This window comes from Corythoichthys intestinalis, chromosome 8, assembly GCF_030265065.1.
Source record: "Corythoichthys intestinalis isolate RoL2023-P3 chromosome 8, ASM3026506v1, whole genome shotgun sequence".
NCBI lineage: Eukaryota > Metazoa > Chordata > Actinopteri > Syngnathiformes > Syngnathidae > Corythoichthys > Corythoichthys intestinalis.
Window position 1 is genome coordinate 47090083 of NC_080402.1, and position 20012 is coordinate 47110094.

General features: G+C 39.4%; 2 protein-coding genes across 3 annotated transcripts; one reads left to right on the forward strand and one right to left on the reverse strand.

Annotated features, from left to right (window-relative positions):
• The first annotated feature begins 26 nt into the window (after positions 1-26).
• wdr83 (WD repeat domain containing 83) lies at positions 27-9095 on the forward strand. Of its 2 annotated transcripts, none has more exons than XM_057843287.1 (10): positions 27-315; positions 1012-1113; positions 2600-2720; positions 3137-3242; positions 3317-3365; positions 3446-3572; positions 7413-7480; positions 7548-7656; positions 7725-7839; positions 8076-9095. In XM_057843287.1, coding segments are annotated over exons 2-10 (870 nt in total). In that variant the 5' UTR covers positions 27-315; positions 1012-1112; the 3' UTR covers positions 8250-9095. The 2 variants fall into 2 exon arrangements, with proteins under 2 accessions (XP_057699270.1, XP_057699269.1); XM_057843286.1 differs by having other exon boundaries at positions 47-315; positions 1012-1126; positions 8076-9092.
• Positions 9096-9204: 109 nt separating this feature from the next.
• Positions 9205-16519, reverse strand: LOC130920233 (transcription factor IIIA-like). Its single transcript, XM_057843285.1, has 2 exons — positions 15975-16519; positions 9205-10980 (listed from the first exon to the last, which is right to left on the reverse strand). The coding sequence occupies exons 1-2, from the start codon at positions 16443-16445 to the stop codon at positions 10447-10449; spliced, it is 1005 nt and encodes a 334-aa protein (XP_057699268.1). The 5' UTR covers positions 16446-16519; the 3' UTR covers positions 9205-10446.
• Positions 16520-20012: the final 3493 nt, after the last annotated feature.

Genomic DNA, 20012 nt, shown 5'->3' on the forward strand with positions numbered 1-20012 from the left:
AATATTTTGGCCTCTTATTTTGAAAAGTACCTTATGTCCCACGAAGCTCTGCGCGTAGTAGCGGAAATGACGTAGTTGAATGTCCTCTACTACCGCGGAAGTAGTGGTGGTGTTTGTGGTCCAAACAAATAGCGGTCGATTTGTAGAACGTTTAATGAACAAATGTTTGAATGTCCAGAATGAAAGTAAAGAAAGAACTTCAAACGTTTCATGTAGTTTTTACGTTGCAAAACATCACCCGCAGCAATTAAATTCTAAGAGGCAAAGAAACTATAACTCGGAGACGACTTCAAGTCCTCAAATTTCCACTTTTGAGTAAGTACTGTACATACATCAATGCAATCTATATTCGTGTTTTGTTTAGGTACAGTGAGTTCATGTGAGAAAACAATATTATTATTAGTTTTGAAAATGTATTTTAAAAGTACCGGTGCATTACCAGTACTGTACATGGTACCCATTGACAGTAAACGATGTTACCCATGAACAGTAATCAATGTTATATTATTTTTTGTTTCTTTTCATTTCAAATATATCATCTCTGTGTGAAGGGTTTTATATAATGGTAAAATTGTTGTATGGAATTGATTGGCAGTTTGTGGACAGTCGTCCATTAATGAATATCCCTTTCAGGATTTTTTAATATAGCATAGGTAGTCCCTCCCAAAAACGTTGTTCATTAAATTTGGAATTGTTTGCATCTCTTAATTTCGTTCTTGTAACTATTCTTTTGTTTACATTTTTTTTTCTCCCCGCAAAATGTAAAATCAATTCACCACAACTTCAAAATTATTCTTGAACATATAAATAACTAATGTTTTGTGTGTATAAACTTCAGTTACGATTGCAAACTGTTCTCACAAATATAACTCCTTAAAAATCTAGCTTCCACAAACAGATGTTCTGCTTTCAGATAACAAGTGTGAACTTCATTCTATCTATGACCCAATACTAACAAGTAACACTTTGACTGTTATGACGCCAATTAAAAATGTATTTTCTTTTGTTTAGGTTGAATCCACCATGACATTTCCTCTCCCTAAACCTCAGACCCCACAGCTTCCTCAACATCTTTTGCGGACCATTGACTGTGAACAAGGACCTGTCAGAGCAGTGCGCTTCAACGGTGATAATGGAATCTATAATACAGTAGGAGTCTGGGAACCTCTGAGTACCTCACAATACGATACAAATTGCTATACAAAGCTCAAAATAATGATTATCTCACAATATGGCGATGTAACAATTATCGATACATGGGTCAGGAAATAATTCAACATTATTTTAATATTAAAAAGTAAAAATCAGAAAAACAAGCTCTTTTCATCCTTCTGCTGTAAATTGAATTGAGTTTATCACTAGTAGATGTCCAGTTCATTTGAACTGGAAGGGTGGCTGCTATCCCTCCTACTTCAAGCGGATTGGACGTGTATGGCGGTCAATGGCACCCAATGACTTAATTTTGTGGCATTTCAGGTCATTTGCTGTTGATTTTGGGACATTTATGTGTCAGCTCCTGTTCATTTTGGGTTACAGAACATGAAATGACCAAGGAATCTCTCCAAAAGAATAGGAAGTGACTCGAACACAACAGGAAGTAACCTATAAATGGCCTGGAATGAACAGAAAGTGACCTGTAAATGCCCCGAAAATCAGAAAGACTGGCTGAGAATGCTCTTGTTTCAAATGAACGAATGTTCATCCGCCCGTCCCAGTCTAAATGGATTGAGCGTCCAGCGCCATCAGTGACGGCCATTGAGTTTAAAAAAAAAAGAAAAAGGCGCTATTCTAGTGGGAAATTTTAGTTGCAACTTTTTGTTGCTGTTCTTTTTTTGTTTTGTTTTGTTTTGTTTTTTTAAACAGTGGCACATTTTAAAAACGATATATTGATTCTTGGGAGGAGCATATCGATAACCTTTTGGGATACTACGTACATACAGTGGTACCTCTACTAATGAACGGCTCTACATACGAAATTTTCATGTTAGGTCACGTCTCAACGGGGAAATATTGCCTCTTTTTACAAAATAAATTTCAGCATATGAAAGTCAAAAATACAGTATGGGCTGCTACTTGCAGCTGAACGTAACATACTTATAGCTGCTTTGCCATTGGCTACTGCCTAGCATCTTCCTGTCATCAAGTGGGCTAAGAGGGACCGCTAATGTATGTGTATCCCAGCGTCCTATTTATTTGCCATGAGGTGTTCTGACAGCTTTACGTACTTCTATTCTTTGTTGTTGTTTTTTTTTACATTTTGCACAATTCTCATTTTATGCTTACTGTGCAATAATCTAATTGTAACATATACTTGTTACATGTTTTAATTCATTTTTATGCTTTATAAAAGATTTATATCTTAATTTGAGGGGCTTGGAATGGATTAGGGCATTTACATGAAAAACTAGTCTCTACTCAGGGAATTTTCAGTTTCAGAAACTACTTCCAGAACCAATTAATTTCTTAAGTAGAGGTAGCACTGTATCATGATATATAACCATTTTGATATTTTGTCACACCCCTATAATACATCTTATTGTGTTTTCTCCGTAAGCCAATGAAATGTGGTCATTAATTCTATTCACTTTTTTTTTGCTAGTGGATGGTCAGTATCTGCTCACCTGCGGTGCAGACAAATCTCTGAAACTGTGGAGCGGCAGCCGAGGGACGCTGCTCAAAACTTACACTGGCCACGGATATGAGGTGCTGGACGCTGACGGGTCAGTAAAAACATGGGAAGAAAAATGTGATGTCATCAAGCAAAAACACTCTTATTTTCTTATCATGTGTTAAAAATGCATTTCAATATTACTGTACCCACTAAACAATAAGTAACACACATTCTGCGTTTCAGTAGTGTTTCCTTACATGTTTCACTTGTTATAGTTGTGTGAATGACAGCAAGAATTTTCAAGTAGATTTCAATTGTGTCATTATCGGTTCTTCAAAATAACCTACCATTTTAGAAAGCGCTCACGTCAGAGTATTAAGCATTGAACAGTCACCATGCTCATAAATATACTGTACATCCTTGACAAACCAATTGGAATCAGAACGTTTTAAATCTGCAGGATTTTTGTTGTTGAGTGATTTTAATGGTGTTAACCCTAACTTATTCCCTTTTTTATGTGTTCAGGTCATTCGACAACAGTAACATTTGCACGGGCAGTTCTGACAAGACCGTAATCCTGTGGGATGTGGCTACGGGTCAAGTGGCTCGCAAACTACGAGGACACGCGGCGGTCTGCGCCTTTTCTACCTCTTCCTCTCTTTGCGTTCTTTAAATTAAAAACAATATTATGATTTCTTCATGCAGAAAGTCAACTGTGTACAGTTTAACGAGGAGGCCACTGTCATCTTGTCTGGTAGGCCGAACAAAACAAAACCAAATTGTGCAGTTGCATCCGAGGACCGCTGGTTAATCAGAATATTTGGTATGGAACAGGCTCCTTGGATGGGACGGTGCGCTGCTGGGACACCAGGTCACGCAACAAAGAGCCCATCCAAATTCTAGATGAGGCCCGGGACAGCGTCAGTAGCTTGAAGGTTTCAAAACACGAGCTGCTTACTGGGTTGGTACCCACACACATCTTACTGTATTAGGGTCCAAAAACAATGGTTACCATATGTGACACGGCACAGAAAATTTTTGAATAACTGATATTTTGCTATAATTGAATAGAAAGTGATCCCAGTTTTCCTAGGACATTTCATTTCTGATGAATTGTGATTTCCAGTTGAGTGCGTTGTGCATCTTGGGTTTCCAGTTAGGAGAAAAGGGATCCAGAATCTTTTTACAACCCGTCACTTGAAACTCAGACCATACTGACATACTGAGGAACAATTTATTGTAGGCTTCAGGCATGAAAACATGCCTTTATTGAATTTAATTTCATTTAAAAATTTATTCTCAGAGTCATTGAGGTCCATCAACAACTAGGGCAGAACGATATTGGAAAAACCTTGACATTGCGATTGTTTGGGGGTTTGCGATATATATTGATATATTAAAATGAGACCAATTTTCACCGGACTTCAATAGGTCTGTTTGGGAAGACTGGTTGACTCACTATGACTACATTGTATTCAATAGAGATGTCCCGATCCGAACACTTGATCGAAAATTGGGGCAATTTTTAATATTTAATGAAAAATATATGTTTATGTTTTTCTGCTTCTCATCCTCCCTCCTGCTAAGCAATGCGAGTCATGCGACCAAACGTTTTCTTGGTCACCAGTGCAGCTGGCGTTTGGTACTTAAAGTGACTGTTTTTTAGCTTTGATCTCGCCTGAGGCGCTTCCGTTGCTCTACGATCAAAGGCACAAATGTGTTAATCATTGTGAAGCTTGGTACACAGTCTGAAGTGTGCTGTGGCAACTCATTCATTTTGTAAGTGAGAGGCTGTTCTCGGCAGCCTGAGCATCAAAGTACGGAGCCCCTAAGGAACATCGACAGAAATAAAATAACTTAAACCAGAAATCCAAAAAATCTGGTAAACATTAGCATTATGTATTTCGGCTAGCGGACTTTTGCTATGCAAGTTAGCCAATTGTTGTAAACATTAGCATTATATAGCATTGAAGCTAGGGGACCTTTGCTATGCAAGGTCGCCAATTGTTGTGAACAATAGCATTATACAGCATTGAAGCTAGCGGACTTTTGCTATACAAGTTAGCCAATTGTTGTAAATATTAGCACTATATAGCATTTAAGCTAGCAATTTTGCTATGCAAGTTACCCAACTGTTGTAAACATTAGCATTACATAGCATTTAAACTAGCGGACTTTTGCTATGCAAGTTAGCCAATTGCAACAATGCAACAATTGGCTAACACCAGAAACAAACTTTTTTTTTTTCGGTATCGGCAGATTTTCTAAATCTGGGTTTATCTGTGACTGGGAATGACGAAGATTGGCTGTTATGAAGAAAAACAAAAGTTTACATAAAAAACAATTGCACGTCCTGCGATGGGACTATTGCGCAAGCGCACATTTCGCTGGCGATGTTCAAACAATATATTGTGCGGGCCTATCAACAACCATGAGGTCATGAGCTATTGTCATTCTTTGCTGTCCATAGGTCCATTGTTGTCACAGAAGTATAGACCCTACCCACCGACGTCACAAAAATCACGTGCTCGCTGTATGGTTCCGCCCCCTTGTCTGTCATTTTGTGTCTGTATTATCAATGGTCTCAATTGATCGAGCAATTTATAATGCATTTCATGGAAGACTCGGTGCTTTTGGATGCCGTAAACTCACTTGATGCGTTGCATAAAAGGCGTTATGTGGAAAAGCTTCAGTTTATCCATTCGCCAGATCCGTATTTGATGCCGAAATCGATGTTTTTCGCCCCGCTGTCTCCGCCGTATTTGCCTGACATCTGCTAGCAACCCTGATATGTACAACTATCTTGTCCACACAAAATCAGCCTATTCTCACGAAAATTTGAAAAACTTCAAGAGCTTGGAGGCTTATAAATACTTCGTTGCTGGTTGGGTGAAACAGGTCCTCGTCCAGGAAAATTCGGCAGGAATCTATGTTGTGCTTGGAAAGGTGAGTTACGAAATTTTCAATTCAAAATCTTTTGTTATTGCTAACATCCACTGTCAAGTCTAATGTATTTCATGTCGTTTGTCAATGGAGTTAGGGCTTTTAATGTTTATATGGTTTAGCGATAGCACTCTCATTACATACATACGTGTATGTTGTCGGCGATTAGCCTAGCAATGATCTTAATTGTGGTTGTCAGCCCAAAACCCTCTAAATATATATTAAATGCATCTTACCAGATATAAAATGACTACTACATAATCTGTGGTAATCGTTTGGAGCCCAGTTTTCTCGTCGAATTGCAGCAGCCCATCTCGCTCTCTTCTCTCCGGGTCTCTCGGAATCCGGTAGAACTTCAAGTCTCTCCGTCTTCTCCGTCTATCTTCTCTGTTATTGCAACCGACCGCCACACACGCCTTCACCATTTTGATTATTAATGGTAACGAGCAGAAAAACACGTCGTAAATAGGAGGAATGTACGTAGCCGTAACAGGTAAACATGATGTGTTGACGGACAAGTGGGCGGCACCAGTCAGGAGGAAGGAGTTGTGACGTCACGTGGGTAGGGTCTATAGGCACTAGTTGTGTCCGCTGCCATGCATTTGCATCAACAGCCAAATTGCCATTTTTGTTTTTTTACCTTGAAAATTCATGTAAAAGACTGTTTTTTTTTTTTGAGGCAGAGCAAGTTTTACAACCAGACTCAACATCCCACAATGCACTTTGTGTGAAGAAAAGACCAATCAGAGGCTGGTATATTTAAAAGTAAAAAAAAATAAAACAAAACAATAAAAGGTCAATATCTTTAGAAACAACTTTGTGCTAGAATTATTAAAAATACCTAAGCACTGCCTGTTTAATTTGTTGCTCATAATTATGTATAATTATTTAAATGAGCATGGAATTAGCAAAAGGGAATCTTTGTCTCTATACTAATATTTGGAAGTTGGGGGTTCCCCATATGGATAGTTATGAAAACGTTAAAGAAATTAGTAATTTTTATTCTATATTTTGAGATCATTTCTGTTGTAAGTACTTTGCAATGTTTATTTTATAATCATCAAACACTGAATCAATAAAAGTGGGTTGAGACCCAGTCTGGCTCTCCTATTTTAATGCATATCCTTCACTACCCTTCCCAAAAATCCCGTGATGGTGCTGGGTAATGGCAGCCAGTCAGGGACCTGGCAGCCACAGTAATAGGGCAGGGTAGGTGGTGGTAGCTTTTTTATGGGATGGGATTCATGACTGGGTGCAATTAAACTCAAATAGAGAGATTGTCGGTCCCAAGATTATCGATCAGGCAGCATAAAATAGGATGTCAACATATCCACACTTACAACTAATTCACATAATACTAGGCCCCCCACATCGTGTCCATGGGAAATTCAATTAGCTAACAATAGCACCACTATATTCATAGGTAGTGTAGGCGTTTAATGTATTTGTTGTTCTTTTCCTCTTCTCTCTCCCCTCTATTTTCCTTTCTGGCCCTCCACTGACCCTTCCTGCTCAGTGCTTTCTCCTAGTAAACGAAACCATGAATAATCTCAATTGAAGTATATCATACTCATATGTGATACATTAAAACTGTTCAGACCATAAGGGCACTCAGATTCCCATTCACAGTGCCAAAGCAGCTGAACAGCACTGGTTAAAAAAGATTAAAAGTGGTGTTACGTTTATTGGGTAATCGTAAATTTCAAAAATGTTCACCTAGTGAAACATTTTTTCATTTTATTTCAAAATTTGCAATTGTATGGCTCTTCTAATAGTAAGCACATCACAGTTATAGTTCAATTTCCTGGACTTCTTTTTTGATGGATTTTTCCTGTTGTTGACATTGTTTATCGCTCAGGTCCGTGGATGGTCGAGTGAGACGTTACGACCTGAGGATGGGTCAGCTTCACGTGGACTTCCTCAACAGTAGGTATCTTTGTTGTTGTCTTATTGTTTTGTCGTTGATTGTTCCGTTTGTTTGTGATTTGGTCAGGTCCCATCACATGCGTATGCTTCAGTCAGGATGGGCAGTGCACGCTCAGCTCCAGTTTGGACTCCACAGTCAGACTACTCGATAAGAGTACGGGAGAAATGCTGGGAGAGTAAGTGGCATCCATCTCATAGTGGAAGTCACATTGTGTGCAGCCATCTTGAGTTGTGTGTGCATCAGGTACACGGGACACAAGATGAAGGGATACAAGCTGGAATGCTGTCTGTCCAGCAAAGACACTCACGTGCTCAGCTGCTCAGAGGACGGAAACGTCTACTTCTGGGACCTGGTGGAGGTTAATAATTTTAAACCATTAGCACTTTTTTTTAAGCATTTACTTTAGTAAAGGAATGATATCTGCATGACACATGCCAATTACACCCTTTTGCAAGTTTGTTAACAAATGTACAACTTCTGCCAGGAAACATGCAAATTCAGGTTTGAGAATGTGAGAACTTTACTAACTATACAGTGAATGGCACTTTGATGCTTGAGTCATGGTTTAAATGTTGTCCTTTGTGTCTCTGTCAGGGTTGTTTGTCGTTGAAGCTTCCTGTGAGCAAAGCAGTGGTGCAGTCATTGTCCTTCCACCCTACGCAGACGCGCCTCCTCACCGCCAGCGAGAGCCGCGTACATGTTTGGTCGGCCGAGCCAGAAGAACCTGAACAAAACGACGACGACGCCGACAGCGCCATCCCAACGTGATTTACAGTTTCAATGCATCTGGACATTTGCACTCGTGTCTGTAAAAAAGGTTCACTGCCAAAGGAAGCCACAATGACAGATCATCAAAGATGCTAAAAATAGTAGCAGTTTTATTGGAAAGATGGAACCTTGGAAATTTTGAATGGTCGTACATGATCACGTGGCGCGTCATCCATTGACAAGGTTATTTTTTTGTTTTAAAAGATCCTTATTTTCCAGAAATCTTGCCTGTGACTATTTTTGTGTACAAAGCATCGACTCCATTATGTCAGTGCTTTGTCATGTCAATTCAAAAATTTGATACGGTTTTAATCCCTATTATAAAGAAAATGAAATAGCTGGTAGTCAGGGATATTTTTGGACCACTGAACACACCAGAAAAAAACAGAAAAGTAGCCAGCCACAAAAAAAAAAATTGTTAGCCATGATAATAAACACATAGGCCCTTTTAACATCCTAATAAATATACTACTTTAAGTTTTCAGATGTTAAGTCTTTGACCATGCTATCAAATTGAGTAAACCTCGCTCTACCGTGGTTCATCCTATGAGATTGCTAGTTTTCTTTTCAGCAATTTATTTTTTTAAACTATCGTTTTTGGGGAATCCATTGCTCTTCCATACTCTCAATGTATTATGTTTTAACGCAATTGTGGTTTACTACATTTGACATTACAAAAAAATAAGTGATACTACAAAAGCCTCAGGTACTAGATTACATATTTCATTTGTTGAGAAGATTGTCAAGACAAATGGATGGGGTGGTGGGGATGAATGTAGTGGTAGCCACTGAACATTAATGTGTTATCTGGGGTTCTAGAGAATAGTAATATACTGGACTGTCTCAGAAAATTAGAATACACAATATTCTAATTTTTTGAGACCGTCAGGAAATTAGAATATTGTGTATTCTAATTTCCTGAGACAGTCCTGTATATATACACAGGACTGTCTCAAAAAATTAGAATATTGTGTATTCTAATTTTCTGAGACAGTCCAGTACATTAGCCAAATGAAAATGCTTGTAAATTTGATTACTATGAGTTTTATGAACATTAACAAGGGGGATAATTTTGTCAAATAAGAGACAAATATGACAAGATATTTGAAAACTAAGCTATTGCTCCTGGAACTTTTTGTCCCAGCTGATCGGTCTGCTTTAATTTCCACAAAGACAGTGTATAGCCCATATCATGAAAATGTGACAAATGTGAATGAAGGCACTCATTAAGTTTTTCCATTATTTTAATTAGGAAAATAGTTTTTTTTCTCATATAACTCCAAAGTAATCAACAATACAATAAGGCAGGGGTCGGGAACCTTTTTGGCTGAGAGCCACAAGTGAACACCACATATTTTTAAATGTAATTCTGTGAGAGCCATACAATATGTTAAAAAATAAAAATATAACTAATGTGTGTATTTTATGTAATTTCAACAATTTTAAAGTACAATAACTCTGAATTATTTTTAATAACATTGTTATGTTGTTGCTAATCAATGATGAGTATTTCTTACCATAAGTTACTGGTCAACCGAAATAAGTTTATCCATCGGTAGATTTTTTTCCTTTAGCGGACTTCATAAAGGACTTGAATAAATCCTCCCCTCTTGTCCCTTTCATAGTCAAAACCTTGCAATCACGCTGAACTGGAATAAATAGCTTACATCTGTCGACTCATCCAAAGCGAGAGAAAAAAAACTGTGCCGCATTTATGTCCTGCTGAAAAGTATGATACTCCTCGTCTTTTAGTGTATGGACTACGTGTTCCATGATCACCCCGGGCTCATGCAGCCAATGGCATGGGACTTGGGGGTATATAATGTAGCACACCTAGGTTGCTATTTGATAATATCTAGTGTGAAGTTCGCGAGTGTTGTCGGAGCATTAAAAAAAGTTAACATACGCCGCTAAAGTCATGTCTGCTCATTACTGCACAACACCAGCGTATGACCGTTGCAGTTTCACGCAATGCACAAAGGAGTATGACGAAATTTTTTTTAATAATTAAAGATTTGTCTGCGAGCCAGATGCAGCCGTCAAAGAGCCAGATCTGGCTCGAGAGCCATAGGTTCCCAACCCCTGCATTAAGGACCTCTCTATACAGAGAAAGAAAATGTTCCTCTTCCTGTGTTGGAGTAAGAGAAAATATATGAGAAACACTTCTCGTCTACAATGTAGACAGTGATATCAGCGCTTACAGTTCCTGAGGAGTTCCACCGAGCAGGGCTGTGTCTTGCAGGAGATGGACAAGCTCCACCGGACCGGGAGGCTTCTGGGTCTCGGGCACCCTCGATTTTGCCATCTTGTCACTGCATCCGCTCAACCGGGATGCCAGTGACCTCTTGGGCCGCGTCATCTTCTTCCGCTGCGGGTCGTGAACAACACTGTGCCGCTGTAGGCTCTGCTTCATGGCAAAGGTCCGCTCACAACCAGGGTGGTCGCAGGAGAAGGGCCGCCGCTCGTCATGGAATGTGCGCAGGTGGCTTTGCAGGTTGAAGGTGGTGGTGAATGAGCGGTCACACGTGTCGCGCGGACACCGATACACCTTCCGTGTGTCGGCGTGTACGCGCCGGTGTTGCTCCAGGAACCAGTTGTCCTTGAAAGACTTGCCACACTCTGGGCACATCGCTTGGCGTCGATGTTGCTCCTTGCGGTGCTTCACGTATTCGGTCCATGTAGAGCCCGTGAAGGTGCAGCCTGAGAGGTTGCAGGGGTAGCCTTGGTGCACCTTGAATAGAGGTGGCAAAGTTTTAAAGGTCCCTAAGAAATTATGGATTATTTTGCAGCTTCGAGTATTGGTTTAATTAAAGTGGCATTGTAAATGTTTGTTTTGAAAGGGTTTGCATTTAGTTTTATTGATTTGGATTGATGCACTGCCTTCTAGTCGCAACAGTGAATATGACGTCTCATTTCACATAGCTGAATCCAGCTGCTCCCTGTTAAGACCAACAACAAGCTAAGTTTTTGTTTGAGATAGTTTTTTTATGCATTTGTAATTTAGTTTAGACAGTATATTTAGCCCGTTTTTGTGGGAATATGTGATTGAACCATTACTTAAAGAAAAATGTTACAATTTTATAGCATTTAAGCTAGCTATATAAGTTAGCCAATTGTTTTTTTGTTGTACCAACATCATTTATTTATTTTATACGGTTTGAGGCTCAGCTCAGGTAGTTTAATTTTTTATGTTCCTTAACAGATTACTCGATTATTTGAACTAAATAGTTCATCGATTAATCGACTACTAAAATAATCGATAGCTGCAGCCCTAGTTTGAGAGTATATGGTAAACTTACAGAGTGACAATACTTAACTACTTTAAAAGTAGTTGAAATGTGTTTAAAATATTTGAGAGGGGTCCAACTGCTGATTTGTTGTCCAGTGTGTTAAAGGAACTAATTTGAAGTGACTTCAGTGAGATTAATTTAAACAGAAATAGTGCTTCATTGGCATCTTGGTGCTAAGGAACTATGTGGAAGTGAGTTGAACTATAAAACAAAATTAACACTTTTATTAACGACTTACCCTTAAAGGGCACATTTAACTAGCTGCCTGCAAAGGCGTAGGTTTGCAAAGGGACGGTAGGGACATAATACTACTAACTTTTCAGGATAGTCAAATTATCCCCACCAACTTTTAAGCAACCTTTATTGCATTATATAATAGTTTAGTTATATAGGCCATTCAGATTGTCTTTCCATATGTTGTAAGAATAAAATTGACCCTACCATTATTAAGTGAATTATTTTCGTGGTGTTCAGACCTTAGATTTACCCTTTTCACTACCTGAATGTGCCGGTCCATTTTTCCCCCCCTCATACAAACGTTTGATTGGCTGATGACTTGCATTTATTTATTTTCTACATTATTTATCGAAGAATATTTTTATTTCTAGCCTATGCAGATATTTTTTTTTCAGATAATTATACATTAATCATAGTCGAGGTAAAAAGTTTTCATTTTTTGTTGCGTTTAGCTGTGCTTGTGGACAAAAGCAGTCGTGTTTACCGGAAAGAAGGCTCCATTTTTATTTTGTTATTCCCTGACAGATGAAGTTTTTTTCAGTTATATTCATTTATTTATTTATTTATTTAGACAGACAATGCAGAGTGGTAATAAGATAAATGTCTAATTTCTTTTTGCATTCCTGAATAGTTAAGAGATTATTAACAAGTGTGTATTTATTGTGTATGTTGATATTTAAATTATGATCAAATATTGTAATTTAAACATTTTTAATAAAAGTTTTCAAAATGTTTCTTTCGTAGGTTTGAATCAAACTGTATACGGTATACAAACCACTAATTGTGCAAGTTCTCCCACTTAAAAATATTAAAGAGGCCTGTAACTGTCAACATGGAAAACCTCAACCATGAGATACAGAATTGGGGGGGGGGGGGGAACAGAAAATCACATTGTTTGATGTTTAAAGAATTTATTTGCAAATCATGGTGGAAAATAAGTATTGGGTCAATACCAAAAGTTGATCTCAATACTTTGTTATGTACCCTTTGTTGGCAATAACAGAGGCCAAACGTTTTCTGTAACTCTTCACAAGCTTTTCACACACTGTTGCTGGTATTTTGGCCCATTCCTCCATGCAGATCTCCTCAAGAGCAGTGATGTTTTGGGGCTGTCGTTGGGCAACACGGACTTTCAACTCCCTCCACAGATTTTCTATGGGGTTGAGATCTGGAGACTGGCTAGGTCAATCCAGGACCTTGAAATGCTTCTTACGAAGCCACTCCTGTGTTGCTCTGGCTGGTGTTTGGGATCATTGTCATGCTGAAAGACCCAGCCACATCTCATCTTCAATGCCCTTGCTGATGAAAGGAGATTTTCACTCAAAATCTCTCGATACATGGGCCCATTCATTCTTTCCTTTACACAGATGAGCTGTCCTGGTCCCTTTGCAGAAAAACAGCCCCAAAGCATGATGTTTCCACCCCCATGCTTCACAGTGGGTATGGTATTCTTCGGATGCAATTCAGTATTCTTTCTCCTCCAAACACGAGAACCTGTGTTTCTACCAAAAAGTTCTATTTTGGTTTCATCTGACCATAACACATTCTTCCAGTCCTCTTCTGGGTCATCCAAATGCTCTCTAGCGGACCACAGACGGGCCTGGACGTGTACTGGCTTCAGCAGGGGGACACGTCTGGCAGTGAGGATTTAAGTCCCTGGCGGCGCATTGTGTTACTGAGATTAGCCTTTGTTACTGTGGTCCCAGCTCTCCGTAGGTTTCACTAGGTCCCCCCATGCGGTTCTGGGATTTTTGCTCACCGTTCTTGTTATCATTTTGACGCCACGGGGCGGGATCTTGCATTGAGCCCAAGATCGAGGGAGATTATCAGTGGTCTTGTATGTCTTCCATTTTCTGATAATTGTGGACAAGTGGACAGGTCTCTTTTATACCGATAAGGAGTTAAAACAGGTGCCATTAATACCGGTAACGAGTAGAGCCTCGTTAGACCTCGTTAGAAGAAGTTAGACCTCTTTGACAGCCAGAAATCTTGCTTGTTTGTAGGTGACCAAATACTTATTTTCCACTCTAATATGGAAATAAATTCTTTAAAAATCATACAATGTGATTTTCTGTTTTTTTCCACATTCTGTCTCTCATTGTTGAGGTTTACCCACGTTGACAATTACAGGCCTCTCTAATCTTTTCAAGTAGGAGAACTTGCACAATTGGTGGTTGACTAAATACTTATTTGCCCCACTGTACCACCTGAATCAATACACGTGAACGTTAGTACAAATCAATACAGATTTATTTTGCATTGATCATTTAGCCTATCAATTAATTAGGTTCACATTTGTGAGAAAAGTAGCCCTGACCCCCGTTCACCCAATCTGTTTGGTCTTATTAATGTCCCGGCCCCTGCAAAAAGTGTACATGCAGGTTATGCTGTTGTATCGTCCCTACCAATGTTGAGACTAGGCATGTGCTGGTTACCGGTTTCAAGGTTTACCGTGATATGAAATCGTCACGGTTTCAAAACTACTTAAATTTTCCATCATATCATAGTACGGTATTAGCTATTCCTTATGTCACAAAAATGCAGCGAGAATTGGCTTGGGGTGGCAGCGCTCACTCCTCCCCCTCTGGTTGTTGCTCTGTCCTGTGTGTCGATGACACTGCTGTGACTGTCTAAAAAAAACTATACCTGAGCTCCCTCGATCCCCTTTAATAAAGATTGTTGCTCATATGGTATTAGTATTAGGTATTAGTATTTCGGCTACCGAAAAGAAACAGACAGCCGCGGCTTGAAAGAGGGAGGACAGCCGACTTGCAGGCAACTCCTCCAACATGATTTCACATTTACATGACCGTCATCCGTCACTTTTCACAAACTTTAAGGTAAGTAAACGCTGCCATGAACGTTTCCCACCAGCTACAAGAGTTCAGTCCAGCATGTTTCGTGTGTCTACCGATGGTAAAAGAAATACTATAACGTAAGCTTGTTTACGAGGCTATTAATGTGCCGTTAGCATGCCAAGACCGGTAATTTGTTTCCTCACTATCATAGCTATAAGCGTACTTTTGTAAAGTCTTCCGGCATTGTTAACATATGTTCAAAATAACATTTTCATAATACAGCCTGTGTTTTTTTTCCTCTGGTGACTTTCTGAGTTGAGAGACGGTGTGTAATATGTATAATGTGTAAATAAAGATACCAATCATACACACGTGCTCAGTCTCTTACTCTCCCTCTTCATTAATATTTATCTAATTAATATTAATAGTAGTAGTGGTGTATTAACCCAGAAAAGGTGAACATTCTCAAATTCCTGCATCATAACTTGGACATAGATATATATCAAGTGTTTACTTTTTTATGGAAAATGATTATTTTTGTTCTAGTGTTTAGCAACTTCAGCTGTGGCTGTGGGTTTAGTCTAAGTTCTACTTCAGTTTTATGTAAAATATTTTAGTAACTTTTTTTGTTTTGTTATTTTATTTATTTTAACATATCCATGCAGATTTTCCAATTTGCAAATGTGTTGTGGGAAAAAAATCCTGTTCAATGGATTAATTTTAACCCATACATCTCATAATAACATTTATTAGAGCTATAATTGCAATATCGTGATACCATGAAACCGTGGTATTTTTGCTTAAGGTTATCATACTGTCAAAATCTCATACAGGCACAAGTTGAGACCAAACCTACAACCTTGGCTGGCTGCCATTGACAGGGCTAAACACCACATCCTTTGTTGACTGGGGAGGGCAAATGAACGAACGTTCATTCACCCCTCGAAGTCAAAATTAATTGGACGATAGCCTCATCAATGGCAACAATACAGGAGCATTCAGTCAGTCTTCCTAGTTTAAATGAATTGGACATATATCACCATCAATGGCAGACAATGACAAATACTTTAATAAAAATAAATTATAACATTAGAATGTTACTAGGAGCCGTTTATGTTTTTATTTTAATTTAATTAATTTAGTTTTTATTTACATCACATTGATTGATAAATGTATTACTATAAAAAAAAATATGAAAAAAATGCAATGATTAGTAGTTTTTAAAAATAATAATTATTTCTAGTATTTTTTTAGGGTTAAAGGTCTTAAGTGTCAATCTTTGAATAACTGTCCCTGAAAGGGTTAACATTTATATCGCGTATTTTCACTAAATGATGGAAAGTCTGGACAGTGCCACCGCGAAAAACGGGGGTTCGCTGTAGCCTTTAGTTACTTCTCACCTTGAGGTGTCGCTTGAGACGGCTTGGAAAGCTGAAGCGCTTATCGCAGCCCTCGTGCGTGCACGCGTAGGCGGGAACGTGCGTGTGGCTCTCACTCATGTGCGCCTTGAGCTGCTGGTGCTTCTTGAAGACGGCGTCGCAAACGTCTACCGTGCAAACATAGCGCTTCGTCTCTCCTTCCGCGTGGACGCGACTGACGTGGCGCACGCGGTTGGCATTGGTGGTGAAGGCCTCCCCGCAGCCGGTCACCTCGCACGGGAAGGGGCGCAGGCCGCTGTGAGTGAGCTGGTGGCGGGCCAGGTGATATGAGCTGGTAAAGGACTTGGCGCAGCCGTCTTGCGGACACGCGTGTGGCTTGATCCCCGTGTGCGAGCACATGTGGGCGTCCAGCTTCCACTGCTTGTTGTAAGCTGCCAGGCACTCCGTGAAAGAGCAGATGTAGCGCTTATGCTGCGGCGCGGCTCCCTCCATTGTTGTTGACCACGATCGAAAAGTCACTTTTTTAAATACTTTCTTCTGCTGGACCAGCCAGCGTGTTGTCGCCGGCTGTGACACGCTAATATAAGGCTAGATATCATATGTGCGCTGTAAACCAACGGGGACTGACGTCAAGACCCGTCGGCCATCTTAAAACAGAACCTTTCGACCCACATAACATTGTTGACAATAGGGTGTGTAGTCGTACTTTAAAATTGTACGACTGAAGTTGTGAAAATTGCTCAATATTCATCTGATTTACTTGATTTGTCATAAATGTAAGAGGTCGGTAAGATAAATTCAAACATTACTGATTTTTTTTTTTTTTATTTACACATCCATCCTGAGTCATAGCCACGGTTTATAATTCAGCGGAGGAGTGTTTTATTGGTGTAAAACACTCATTTTACAACAACTTCAGATAAATGTTCTGTCCCAAGGTGGCCGTCGGTTATATACCCTGTCTCCTCCACCTTAAGATATCCAGCCCTCTATATGATATCTATGCCGGACGCCATACAGACCTTTTTCTTTTTTTTTTTTTTTTTTTTTTTTTTTTAAACCAACTTTATTAACAACACATACAAATATACAAACATCGGGCGAGACAATTCACATATAATCAACAATTTACAACAACAAAAACAATAAAAGGGTCGGGGTTAATTTCAACACAAGCTGTATTGTTTGCAATGTCTTTTGGTCCCCTATAGCCTTTGGGTTCAAATTAAGTCGTCCAAAAATAAAGAAAACATTTTTCCAAAAACATAAAAATTTGGTCTTTGATTCGCATATTTTACATAGTGAATGTGAAATTTTGCCAAAATCTTTTATCTATTTCTAGTTTGTCAATGTTAGATAGGCCAAACAAAATATGTCTAAAAAGTACTAATTTCTGCCATACTTACCTTCCCACAATACTCTATTTTCGGATGTACGCCACAGTTGTCGTCACAATGTATTGCAATTTGCGATGCGATTTTTCTGGACCTGCTCTTTTTCCAAAAACTTTTGAAAATAATTATGCATGTTTATCGTCAGGACTCTACATGTGGACTTCAAACTCAAATGGGACAATGTCATTTTTTGTTTTTATAAAAAGCTCAAGAACGAAAATGTTTTTATCATGAATATACTCAGAATTTCTACCTCCACAAATGTAAATTTAGCAAGTTGTTGCCATCTTTTTCTCACTTTCATAATGAGACTGTGTGCTACATAAATCTGTTTAAAAAAAAAAAAAAATCAAAGAATCCAAAAGCGGAATAAACATTTAGTTTTAGTTTTTTGCAAATACATTTTTGTGAATAATTGCTTACAGTTATTGTTCATTGTTTTTGTATTTGTTTTTCGCTGATGTGCAATGTTTGGAATGTTTATACCTCCTGGCATATTTTTGTTTGATTTATTTTGTTTTTTTGGTTTGTTTGTTGATTGTTCTTCTGTGTGTTTATCATGTTGTTAATAAAAAAATAAAACAAAAAAAGATTTGCGATACGATGTAACGACTGGTAGCACCTTTTGTCTAATCAGAATTTCTGGATTCGTTTCAGTTTCCAATTAGTTGTATAATTATGTTAATCATAAATGTCAACTTGCCATTACAAAGTCTCCAGGATTCCAGCTCTTTACTCTTGCTGGAATCCTGGAGGGGGCTTGGGAGTATGCTCATCCAAGTGTACATGTGCTTTGTGGACCTGGAAAAGGCATATGACCGGGTTCCCCGGGATATACTGTGGGAGGTACTGCGGGAGAATGGGGTAAGGGCGGCACTCCTTAGGGCCATCAATTCCCTGTACGCCCAAAATGAGAGTTGTGTTCGTGTCCTCGGCAGTAAGTCAGACTTCTTCCAAATGGATGTTGGTCTTCGCCAGGGTTGCGCTTTGTCACCAATTCAGTTCGTCATTTTTATGGACAGCATATCAAGGCGTAGTCGTGGTGGAGAGGGTTTACAGTTTGGTGGGCCAAGGATTGCATCGCTGCTTTTCGCAGATGATGTGGTCCTGTTTGCATAATCGACCTGTGACCTGCAGCACTCACTAGACGGGTTTGCCACGAGTGTGAAGCGGCAGGGATGACGATCAGCACCTCCAAATCTGAGGCCATGGTTCTCTGCAGGAAACTGGTGGATTGCCTTCTCCGAGTAGGGAATGAGGTCCTATCTCAAGTGAAGGAGTTCAAGTACAGTATCTCGGGATCTTGTTCACGAGCAGTGTTGTTAATAACGGCGTTACAATATAACGGCGTTACTAACGGCGTTATTTTTTTCAGTAGTGGGTAATCTAATTAATTACTTTTCTCATCTTGGCAACGCCGTTACCGTTACTGAGGACGGAAAGGCATGCGTTACTATATTGGTCAAAAAGGCAGAGGGAGACGGACTCACCAAGACGACAGAGCAGAGCAGGAGTGGAGGCAAGAAAGTTGTGACGCCGAGCAAACGCGATGCTAGGTAGCTCCAATAATACATGTTGTAGCCGATAGCCTACAAACAAACTACGCCCGCATGATATGGTAGATATGGTAGACATGGTAGTTTACACATGTACTGTATATAGATATAACTAGATGCAAAATGACAGACATGGCACTAAATGCGTTACTAGACAGCCGCCATCTTAAAGCAGTAGACTTTTTAGGACGGCTCCATTGTAGAGAACCTTCCTAGCGAACCTAAGTAACTTTTTATCTAAAATACTTCTAAATCGGCAAAATCTTGACTTGAATCTATCTTTAAATGATGAAACAGTTTTAAAAATTTCATATGTCGAAAGTAGAGAGAAGGGAACTAATGCAATAACGGGAGCAATTTTAACAACTTTTAACAGTTGATTCAGGGTAAAGGGTAAATTAGGGTAAAGAATTGGGCTCGGGCCAATTGTACCAAAAACCTTCACAAAAAACTTCACATAGTGTGGCCAATGTTTTTTTTGTTTGTTTTTTTTTTGAGGAAAAAAAAAAGTAATTATCACCAATTACTTTGCCAAGTAACTGATTACTTTTACATTCATGTAATTGAGTTACTAACGCAATTACATTTTGGGAGAAGTAATTTGTAACTATAATTAATTACTTTTTTTCAGTAAGATTAACAACACTGTTCACGAGTGAGGGAACAATGGAGCGTGAGATTGGACGGAGAATCGGGACAGCAGGAGTGGTATTGCAGTCGCTTTATGTACTACTGCATCGAAGAGGGAGCTGAGACGAGAAGCAAAGCTCTCCATCTACCGTTTGACCTTTGTTCCTACCTTAACTTATGGTCATGAATGATGGCTCATGACCGAACGGACAAGATTTTGGGTACAAGTGGCCGAAATGGGCTTTCTCAGGTAGTTTGCTAGTGTCTCACTTAGAGACAGGGTGAGAAACGCTGCTATTCGGGAGAGGCTTAGAGACGAGCCGCTGCTCCTTCATGTAGAAAGGAGTCAGTTGAGGTGGTTTGGGCATCTGGTGCTGATGTCGCCAGGGCGCCTCCCTAGGGAGGTGTTTTTGACACGTCCAGCTGGGAGGTGACCTCGGGGCAGGCCCAGAACCAGGTGGAGGGATTATATCTCCACC